The sequence below is a fragment of the Salmo salar genome, chromosome 23, assembly GCF_965601325.2.
Source record: "Salmo salar chromosome 23, fSalSal1, whole genome shotgun sequence".
Taxonomy (NCBI): Eukaryota; Metazoa; Chordata; class Actinopteri; order Salmoniformes; family Salmonidae; genus Salmo; species Salmo salar.
In genome coordinates, this window is record NC_138313.1 from 52,782,501 (window position 1) to 52,795,000 (window position 12,500).

General features: G+C 44.2%; 1 protein-coding gene across 1 annotated transcript in view; it reads left to right on the forward strand.

The window, feature by feature from the left end:
- Positions 1 to 12,500, forward strand: part of stra6 (signaling receptor and transporter of retinol STRA6) — a 71,463-nt gene that overhangs the window by 31,335 nt on the left and 27,628 nt on the right. Inside the window, exons 7-10 of the mRNA XM_082968228.1 lie at positions 907 to 1,032; positions 3,701 to 3,771; positions 12,236 to 12,312; positions 12,413 to 12,474. Coding sequence (XP_082824354.1) covers positions 907 to 1,032; positions 3,701 to 3,771; positions 12,236 to 12,312; positions 12,413 to 12,474 — 336 coding nt within the window. The remainder of the gene's footprint in view (positions 1 to 906; positions 1,033 to 3,700; positions 3,772 to 12,235; positions 12,313 to 12,412; positions 12,475 to 12,500) is intronic.

Here is a 12,500-nt window from a genome sequence, read left to right on the forward strand (position 1 = left end):
GTTGAATGGTCAGAGTTTGTCTGCGTTTCTGTACTGAATTGTCAAGGACTCAGAACATTTTAATTCTGCCTGTTGTCACAGTTAATTTCTGACAGACAGGGAACCCCTGGGCTAGCCAGCCTAAACCACATGGAGTAATGTTTTTATCGCAGCAGTGGTCTGGCACAAACCAGACCATCAGACCGGATTAGAGAGGGCACGGGACAGAAAACTGTGCTGTTGTCCAAGCCATAGTCATAGAAATTGTATTACTATCTAGAATGTATTGCTGTCTAGAATGTATTGCTGCCTAGAATGTATTGCTGCCTAGAATGTATTGCTGCCTAGAATGTATTGCTCCCTAGAATGTATTGCTCCCCAGAATGTATTGCTACCCAGAATGTATTGCTACCCAGAATGTATTGCTATCTATAAGCCATATTTCTGTCTGTAAGCCATATTTCTGTCTGTAATACAGATCTATAAGCCATTTTTCTGTCTGTATTGCAGATCTATAAGCCATTTTTCTGTCTGTATTGCAGATCTATAAGTTATACTTCTGTCTGTATTGCAGATCTATAAGTCATACTTCTGTCTGTATTGCAGATCTATAAGTTATACTTCTGTCTGTATTGCAGATCTATAAGTCATACTTCTGTCTGTATTGCAGATCTATAAGTCATACTTCTGTCTGTATTGCAGATCTATAAGTCATACTTCTGTCTGTATTGCAGATCTATAAGTTATACTTCTGTCTGTATTGCAGATCTATAAGTCATACTTCTGTCTGTATTGCAGATCTATAAGTCATACTTCTGTCTGTATTGCAGATCTATAAGTACTACTCCCTGTCTGTATTGCAGATCTATAAGTCATACTTCTGTCTGTATTGCAGATCTATAAGTCATACTTCTGTCTGTATTGCAGATCTATAAGTACTACTCCCTGTTGGCCAGCCTGCCCCAGATCTGTTGCCTGGCCTTCCTCAGTTTCCAGTATCCTCTGCTGCTGTTCAAGGGCTTGAAGAGGACAGAGAAAACCACCGCTGGCGAGGTGAGTGGGCTGAGAGACCAGCCCTGTGTGAGCGGGCTGAGAGACCAGCCCTGTGTGAGCGGGCTGAGAGACCAGCCCTGTGTGAGTGGGCTGAGAGACCAGCCCTGTGTGAGCGGGCTGAGAGACCAGCCCTGTGTGAGCGGGCTGAGAGACCAGCCCTGTGTGAGCGGGCTGAGAGACCAGCCCTGTGTGAGCGGGCTGAGAGACCAGCCCTGTGTGAGCGGGCTGAGAGACCAGCCCTGTGTGAGCGGGCTGAGAGACCAGCCCTGTGTGAGCGGGCTGAGAGACCAGCCCTGTGTGACTGGGCTGAGAGACCAGCCCTGTGCGAGCGGGCTGAGAGACTCCTCCATTCCACCTTCCTATCCCTTCATCCTAGGCATCAGTGAAATTAACCCCTTGAAGGAGAGAAACTCTGCTTAGTTAGCAGCACATTTCTCCGGCCCAAGTAGCGGGTTGCTACTAAATCAAGCAGCTTACTGTGTTAATACAATCAGGCAGAGTCTACACAGGTAGACCAGAGGTTAACTCTCCGCACAGGTAGACCGGGGGTTAACTCTCCGCACAGGTAGACCGGGGGTTAACTCTCCACACAGGTAGACCGGGGGTTAACTCTCCACACAGGTAGACCGGGGGTTAACTCTCCACACAGGTAGACCGGGGGTTAACTCTCCACACAGGTAGACCGGGGGTTAACTCTCCACACAGGTAGACCGGGGGTTAACTCTCCACACAGGTAGACCGGGGGTTAACTCTCCACACAGGTAGACCGGGGGTTAACTCTCCACACAGGTAGACCGGGGGTTAACTCTCCACACAGGTAGACCGGGGGTTAACTCTCCACACAGGTAGACCGGGGGTTAACTCTCCACACAGGTAGACCAGAGGATTAGGTAGCATCCCAATATAGACTTCAGTGTGAATTGTTTCAGTTGAGGCTGGCTTTCAGTTAGACAGATGTACATCCCAGCAAACATATATTTTAGTCCCAAAACTGTACTTTTTTGTTTAAAAAACATTCTAGAAATCATGAATTAGATTTATTTTCCAGCACCAGATTAAGGAGTCAGGGTTTTGGGCCGTCACCTCTCAATAGAAATATGTCTATAAACAATGACTTTGTATTATATAACTATGTGTTTTTTTTATTGCCTTGGATTGAATGAGAACACATGATGTAAAAAGAAAATATCCTACATTTGGAGTATAACTGTTTGTTTTGGGGGCTGCAATTTGCACCACTTCTGTAGATTTCCCCCCCCCCCCCCCCCACATATGGAGAACAGGGTGCCCCCTGGGACACAGTCCTGGTCGTAGTAATCTGCTCTGATGTAATTGGTTTAGGTTATGCTACTGATCAGGTTATGAATGACAGGTTGTGTGGTCGTGACCGCTGATAGGCCAAACACATTCAGACTGGCCTTGAGGTCGTGACCGCTGATAGGCCAAACACATTCAGACTGGCCTTGAGGTCGTGACCGCTGATAGGCCAAACACATTCAGACTGGCCTTGAGGTCGTGACCGCTGATAGGCCAAACACATTCAGACTGGCCTTGAGGTCGTGACCGCTGATAGGCCAAACACATTCAGACTGGCCTTGAGGTCGTGACCGCTGATAGGCCAAACACATTCAGACTGGCCTTGAGGTCGTGACCGCTGATAGGCCAAACACATTCAGACTGGCCTTGAGGTCGTGACCGCTGATAGGCCAAACACATTCAGACTGGCCTTGAGGTCGTGACCGCTGATAGGCCAAACACATTCAGACTGGCCTTGAGGTCGTGACCGCTGATAGGCCAAACACATTCAGACTGGCCTTGAGGTCGTGACCGCTGATAGGCCAAACACATTCAGACTGGCCTTGAGCTCGTGACAGCTGATAGGCCAAACACATTCAGACTGGCCTTGAGGTCGTGACCGCTGATAGGCCAAACACATTCAGACTGGCCTTGAGGTCGTGACCGCTGATAGGCCAAACACATTCAGACTGGCCTTGAGGTCGTGACCGCTGATAGGCCAAACACATTCAGACTGGCCTTGAGGTCGTGACCGCTGATAGGCCAAACACATTCAGACTGGCCTTGAGGTCGTGACCGCTGATAGGCCAAACACATTCAGACTGGCCTTGAGGTCGTGACCGCTGATAGGCCAAACACATTCAGACTGGCCTTGAGGTCGTGACCGCTGATAGGCCAAACATCCTGTGTTTTATTACTACAGGACAACATCCTGTGTGTTTTATCACTACAGGACAACATCCTGTGTGTTTTATCACTACAGGACAACATCCTGTGTGTTTTATCACTACAGGACAACATCCTGTGTGTTTTATTACTACAGGACAACATCCTGTGTGTTTTATTACTACAGGACAACATCCTGTGTGTTTTATCACTACAGGACAACATCCTGTGTGTTTTATTACTACAGGACAACATCCTGTGTGTTTTATTACTACAGGACAACATCCTGTGTGTTTTATTACTACAGGACAACATCCTGTGTGTTTTATTACTACAGGACAACATCCTGTGTGTTTTATTACTACAGGACAACATCCTGTGTGTTTTATCACTACAGGACAACATCCTGTGTGTTTTATCACTACAGGACAACATCCTGTGTGTTTTATCACTACAGGACAACATCCTGTGTGTTTTATTACTACAGGACCTGAGCAGCAGCTACTACAATGACTACGTCAAGAATATACTAAAGAAGAAGAAGGCTTCCAAAACCAGGTCAGAATCATTGCTTTGTTACCACACGGACCTTTTTTTTTGGGGGGGGGGGGGGGGGGACATCCTTCTGATATGCAACGAGCTATGACATCTCTACAAGCAGAGGGTTTCTGGCCAGGAAGCTAGCGAATGCTGCCAACAGACAGGGTTAGGATTAGGGATGCATTCAGTAACTGGCAGGAAAAACACCTTTTTATAAATAGCATGCAAATTACTAGTTGGAGGTGTTTCACCTTCCAAACCAGTTTAGAAAGAGGAACCTTATTCGAGCTGATACGCTTTTTATATCAGATAGTCCTTTTTCCAATGGAGCTCGAAATATGCCAGACACCATGCACCTAACATGAATATCCATTATAGTAACCCATCCTGGCCAGACACCATGCACCTAACATGAATATCCATTATAGTAACCCATCCTGGCCAGACACCATGCACCTAACATGAATATCCATTATAGTAACCCATCCTGGCCAGACACCATGCACCTAACATGAATATCCATTATAGTAACCCATCCTGGCCAGACACCATGCACCTAACATGAATATCCATTATAGTAACCCATCCTGGCCAGACACCATGCACCTAACATGAATATCCATTATAGTAACCCATCCTGGCCAGACACCATGCACCTAACATGAATATCCATTATAGTAACCCATCCTGGCCAGACACCATGCACCTAACATGAATATCCATTATAGTAACCCATCCTGGCCAGACACCATGCACCTAACATGAATATCCATTATAGTAACCCATCCTGGCCAGACACCATGCACCTAACATGAATATCCATTATAGTAACCCATCCTGGCCAGACACCATGCACCTAACATGAATATCCATTATAGTAACCCATCCTGGCCAGACACCATGCACCTAACATGAATATCCATTATAGTAACCCATCCTGGCCAGACACCATGCACCTAACATGAATATCCATTATAGTAACCCATCCTGGCCAGACACCATGCACCTAACATGAATATCCATTATAGTAACCCATCCTGGCCAGACACCATGCACCTAACATGAATATCCATTATAGTAACCCATCCTGGCCAGACACCATGCACCTAACATGAATATCCATTATAGTAACCCATCCTGGCCAGACACCATGCACCTAACATGAATATCCATTATAGTAACCCATCCTGGCCAGACACCATGCACCTAACATGAATATCCATTATAGTAACCCATCCTGGCCAGACACCATGCACCTAACATGAATATCCATTATAGTAACCCATCCTGGCCAGACACCATGCACCTAACATGAATATCCATTATAGTAACCCATCCTGGCCAGACACCATGCACCTAACATGAATATCCATTATAGTAACCCATCCTGGCCAGACACCATGCACCTAACATGAATATCCATTATAGTAACCCATCCTGGCCAGACACCATGCACCTAACATGAATATCCATTATAGTAACCCATCCTGGCCAGACACCATGCACCTAACATGAATATCCATTATAGTAACCCATCCTGGCCAGACACCATGCACCTAACATGAATATCCATTATAGTAACCCATCCTGGCCAGACACCATGCACCTAACATGAATATCCATTATAGTAACCCATCCTGGCCAGACACCATGCACCTAACATGAATATCCATTATAGTAACCCATCCTGGCCAGACACCATGCACCTAACATGAATATCCATTATAGTAACCCATCCTGGCCAGACACCATGCACCTAACATGAATATCCATTATAGTAACCCATCCTGGCCAGACACCATGCACCTAACATGAATATCCATTATAGTAACCCATCCTGGCCAGACACCATGCACCTAACATGAATATCCATTATAGTAACCCATCCTGGCCAGACACCATGCACCTAACATGAATATCCATTATAGTAACCCATCCTGGCCAGACACCATGCACCTAACATGAATATCCATTATAGTAACCCATCCTGGCCAGACACCATGCACCTAACATGAATATCCATTATAGTAACCCATCCTGGCCAGACACCATGCACCTAACATGAATATCCATTATAGTAACCCATCCTGGCCAGACACCATGCACCTAACATGAATATCCATTATAGTAACCCATCCTGGCCAGACACCATGCACCTAACATGAATATCCATTATAGTAACCCATCCTGGCCAGACACCATGCACCTAACATGAATATCCATTATAGTAACCCATCCTGGCCAGACACCATGCACCTAACATGAATATCCATTATAGTAACCCATCCTGGCCAGACACCATGCACCTAACATGAATATCCATTATAGTAACCCATCCTGGCCAGACACCATGCACCTAACATGAATATCCATTATAGTAACCCATCCTGGCCAGACACCATGCACCTAACATGAATATCCATTATAGTAACCCATCCTGGCCAGACACCATGCACCTAACATGAATATCCATTATAGTAACCCATCCTGGCCAGACACCATGCACCTAACATGAATATCCATTATAGTAACCCATCCTGGCCAGACACCATGCACCTAACATGAATATCCATTATAGTAACCCATCCTGGCCAGACACCATGCACCTAACATGAATATCCATTATAGTAACCCATCCTGGCCAGACACCATGCACCTAACATGAATATCCATTATAGTAACCCATCCTGGCCAGACACCATGCACCTAACATGAATATCCATTATAGTAACCCATCCTGGCCAGACACCATGCACCTAACATGAATATCCATTATAGTAACCCATCCTGGCCAGACACCATGCACCTAACATGAATATCCATTATAGTAACCCATCCTGGCCAGACACCATGCACCTAACATGAATATCCATTATAGTAACCCATCCTGGCCAGACACCATGCACCTAACATGAATATCCATTATAGTAACCCATCCTGGCCAGACACCATGCACCTAACATGAATATCCATTATAGTAACCCATCCTGGCCAGACACCATGCACCTAACATGAATATCCATTATAGTAACCCATCCTGGCCAGACACCATGCACCTAACATGAATATCCATTATAGTAACCCATCCTGGCCAGACACCATGCACCTAACATGAATATCCATTATAGTAACCCATCCTGGCCAGACACCATGCACCTAACATGAATATCCATTATAGTAACCCATCCTGGCCAGACACCATGCACCTAACATGAATATCCATTATAGTAACCCATCCTGGCCAGACACCATGCACCTAACATGAATATCCATTATAGTAACCCATCCTGGCCAGACACCATGCACCTAACATGAATATCCATTATAGTAACCCATCCTGGCCAGACACCATGCACCTAACATGAATATCCATTATAGTAACCCATCCTGGCCAGACACCATGCACCTAACATGAATATCCATTATAGTAACCCATCCTGGCCAGACACCATGCACCTAACATGAATATCCATTATAGTAACCCATCCTGGCCAGACACCATGCACCTAACATGAATATCCATTATAGTAACCCATCCTGGCCAGACACCATGCACCTAACATGAATATCCATTATAGTAACCCATCCTGGCCAGACACCATGCACCTAACATGAATATCCATTATAGTAACCCATCCTGGCCAGACACCATGCACCTAACATGAATATCCATTATAGTAACCCATCCTGGCCAGACACCATGCACCTAACATGAATATCCATTATAGTAACCCATCCTGGCCAGACACCATGCACCTAACATGAATATCCATTATAGTAACCCATCCTGGCCAGACACCATGCACCTAACATGAATATCCATTATAGTAACCCATCCTGGCCAGACACCATGCACCTAACATGAATATCCATTATAGTAACCCATCCTGGCCAGACACCATGCACCTAACATGAATATCCATTATAGTAACCCATCCTGGCCAGACACCATGCACCTAACATGAATATCCATTATAGTAACCCATCCTGGCCAGACACCATGCACCTAACATGAATATCCATTATAGTAACCCATCCTGGCCAGACACCATGCACCTAACATGAATATCCATTATAGTAACCCATCCTGGCCAGACACCATGCACCTAACATGAATATCCATTATAGTAACCCATCCTGGCCAGACACCATGCACCTAACATGAATATCCATTATAGTAACCCATCCTGGCCAGACACCATGCACCTAACATGAATATCCATTATAGTAACCCATCCTGGCCAGACACCATGCACCTAACATGAATATCCATTATAGTAACCCATCCTGGCCAGACACCATGCACCTAACATGAATATCCATTATAGTAACCCATCCTGGCCAGACACCATGCACCTAACATGAATATCCATTATAGTAACCCATCCTGGCCAGACACCATGCACCTAACATGAATATCCATTATAGTAACCCATCCTGGCCAGACACCATGCACCTAACATGAATATCCATTATAGTAACCCATCCTGGCCAGACACCATGCACCTAACATGAATATCCATTATAGTAACCCATCCTGGCCAGACACCATGCACCTAACATGAATATCCATTATAGTAACCCATCCTGGCCAGACACCATGCACCTAACATGAATATCCATTATAGTAACCCATCCTGGCCAGACACCATGCACCTAACATGAATATCCATTATAGTAACCCATCCTGGCCAGACACCATGCACCTAACATGAATATCCATTATAGTAACCCATCCTGGCCAGACACCATGCACCTAACATGAATATCCATTATAGTAACCCATCCTGGCCAGACACCATGCACCTAACATGAATATCCATTATAGTAACCCATCCTGGCCAGACACCATGCACCTAACATGAATATCCATTATAGTAACCCATCCTGGCCAGACACCATGCACCTAACATGAATATCCATTATAGTAACCCATCCTGGCCAGACACCATGCACCTAACATGAATATCCATTATAGTAACCCATCCTGGCCAGACACCATGCACCTAACATGAATATCCATTATAGTAACCCATCCTGGCCAGACACCATGCACCTAACATGAATATCCATTATAGTAACCCATCCTGGCCAGACACCATGCACCTAACATGAATATCCATTATAGTAACCCATCCTGGCCAGACACCATGCACCTAACATGAATATCCATTATAGTAACCCATCCTGGCCAGACACCATGCACCTAACATGAATATCCATTATAGTAACCCATCCTGGCCAGACACCATGCACCTAACATGAATATCCATTATAGTAACCCATCCTGGCCAGACACCATGCACCTAACATGAATATCCATTATAGTAACCCATCCTGGCCAGACACCATGCACCTAACATGAATATCCATTATAGTAACCCATCCTGGCCAGACACCATGCACACACATGTTCTAGAATAGAGCATTCTTTCCAGAGTCATTCCATGGAGCGTTCTAGAATAGAGCGTTCTTTCCAGAGTCATTCCATGGAGCGTTCTAGAATAGAGCGTTCTTTCCAGAGTCATTCCATGGAGCGTTCTAGAATAGAGCGTTCTTTACAGAGTCATTCCATGGAGCGTTCTAGAATAGAGCGTTCTTTCCAGAGTCATTCCATGGAGCGTTCTAGAATAGACCGTTCTTTCCAGAGTCATTCCATGGAGCGTTCTAGAATAGAGCGTTCTTTACAGAGTCATTCCATGGAGCGTTCTAGAATAGAGCGTTCTTTCCAGAGTCATTCCATGGAGCGTTCTAGAATAGAGCGTTCTTTCCAGAGTCATTCCATGGAGCGTTCTAGAATAGAGCGTTCTTTCCAGTCATTCCATGGAGCGTTCTAGAATAGAGCGTTCTTTACAGAGTCATTCCATGGAGCGTTCTAGAATAGAGCGTTCTTTCCAGAGTCGTTCTAGAATAGAGCGTTCTTTCCAGTCATTCCATGGAGCGTTCTAGAATAGAGCGTTCTTTACAGAGTCATTCCATGGAGCGTTCTAGAATAGAGCGTTCTTTACAGAGTCATTCCATGGAGCGTTCTAGAATAGAGCGTTCTTTACAGAGTCATTCCATGGAGCGTTCTAGAATAGAGCGTTCTTTCCAGAGTCGTTCTAGAATAGAGCGTTCTTTACAGAGTCATTCCATGGAGCGTTCTAGAATAGAGCGTTCTTTACAGAGTCGTTCCATGGAGCGTTCTAGAATAGAGCGTTCTTTACAGAGTCGTTCCATGGAGCGTTCTAGAATAGAGCGTTCTTTCCAGAGTCGTTCCATGGAGCGTTCTAGAATAGAGCGTTCTTTCCAGAGTCGTTCCATGGAGCGTTCTAGAATAGAGCGTTCTTTCCAGAGTCGTTCCATGGAGACAGTCTCACTGAAACATCTCCACAGAAATGAAAAGTCCCGCTGTTAATGTTGTTGATCCACTAACCTAATTGACAGACTGAAAAGAAGGAAGCCTGTACAGAATAAAAATATTGCAAAACATGCAATGAGAGGAGGATAAGAGAACGGGAGGAGAGGAGAACGGGAGGAGAGGAGAAGGAGGAGAGGAGGAAAGGAGGAGAGGGAGAGGAGGACGGGAGGAGAGGAGGACGGGAGGAGAGGAGGACGGGAGGAGAGGAGGATTGGAAAGGTTGTTGAATAGTTTTTCTGATGGCATCACTGTGACTCACAGGAGATACAGTATTTCCTATTGGCTGGAAACCCTTTGGGCTTTACCCAGGAAGTGACCACACAGGGAGATATGATCATACAGTAGGAAGATTATGTCACAGTTACATAGGAACAATATGTGTTCTGTATGGACATGGGTCATGATGTCATCCATTCACAGAGCATGTTACATTGTTGTCTTTGATCTAAAAAGCATTTAAAAACACAATCGGTACAGAGCTTTCAGAAGGTATTCACACCCATTGACTTATTTCACATTCTGTTTTTGTTACACCCTTAATTCAAAATGGATTAAATCTTTTTATTTTCCAACAATATACACACACAATACCCCATAATGACAAAGTGAAACATGTTTTTAATAATTAGTGTATGGGATAAAAACAAAATGTGCACCTCTTGGGGTCCCGAGGACCGAGTTTGGGAAACGCTGTCTTAATGTTTTGCATACTCAGTGTATATGAGTCTTTGGTTGCGTTTACTCAGATACAGCTGATCTGATTGGACAAAAGACCCATTTGGGGAAAAGAAAAATATTAAAATTGGGAAAGACAGAGTGAGAGTCGAAACACCAGGTCCAGGACAAGTGAACAGGTCAGGGTTCGAAAGCCGCAGGCAGAACAGGAGAAACTGGATCAGCAGCACGGCCAGGTGGACTGGGGACGGGGGCAGCCAGAAGTCATCAGGTCATGTAGTTTGCAATAATAGTGTTTAATATGATTTTTGAATGACGACCTCATCTCTGTACACCACATACAATTATCTGTAAGGTCCAGTGGTGTAAAAATACTTTAAAGTACTACTTAAGTAGTTTTTGGGGGTATCTGTACTTTACTTTACTATTTATATGTTTAACAATTTTTACTGTTACTTCACTACATTCCTAAAGAACTTAATGTACTTTTTACTCCATCCATTTTTCCTGACACCCAAAACTAATCATTACATTTTGAATGCTTAGCAGCACAGAAAAATGGTCCAATTCACACACCTATGAAGAGAACATCCCTGGTCATCCCTACTGCCTCCGACCTGACCGACTCACTAAACACAAATGTTTAGTTTGTAAATTATGTCTGAGTGTTGGTGTGCCCCTGGCTATCGTTTGCTTAACATAAGAAATGTGAAAAGATGTATACTGTTACTATTGATGCTTAAGTATATTCAAAACCGAAAACGTTTTACTTTTACTTAAGTAGTATTTACCTGGTTAACTTTCATTTTTACTTGAGTCATTTTCTATTGTATCTTTACTTTTACTCAAGTATGACAATTGAGGGCTTTTTCCACCACTGGTAAGGTCCCTCTGTCGAGCAATGAATTTCAAACACAGATTCAACCACAAAGAGTTTTTCCAATGCCTCGCAAAGAAGGGTACCTATTGGTAGATGGGTAAAAAAAAAAGAAGCAGACTTGAATATCCTTTTGCGCATGGTGAAGTTAATAATTACACTATGGATGGTTTATCAATACACCCAGTCACTACAAAGATGCAGGCGTCCTTCTTTAATCAGTTGCCGGAGAGGAAGGAAACTGCTCATGGTTTTCACAATGAGGACAATGGTGATTTTAAAACGGTTACAGAGTTTAATTGCTGTGATAGGAGAGAACTGAGGAATGGATCAACAACATTGTAGTTACTCCACAATACTAACCTAAATGACAGACCTGAAAAGAAGGAAGCCTGTACAGAATACAAAATATTGCAAAACATGCTTTCTGAGTCCACGTCCCGACGAATGGAGGCTGTTCAACTGAATAACATTCTTAATGAATGTTTTGTACGCTTCGGTGTAAGTAACGCGTCTGTCTCTTCCCTCAGTACAAGCACAGAGAAGCCCACACTGGTGGAGAGGATAACTGATGCAGTTAAGTCCTATATCTACACACCAGAGGAAGGTAACTGTTATATCTGTTTCTACTGTATTAGCAGCCTACATTTACTGTTTAAATCCTGCTAATGTTTTTTTTTTTTTTTTCATTTCTTTTCACTGTGCAGTTTTCCGGTTTCCCCTGAAGCTGGCGATATCTGGAGTAGTGTCATTTACTGCTCTTTACCAGGTACTAATGTATTAGTCTAACCTACA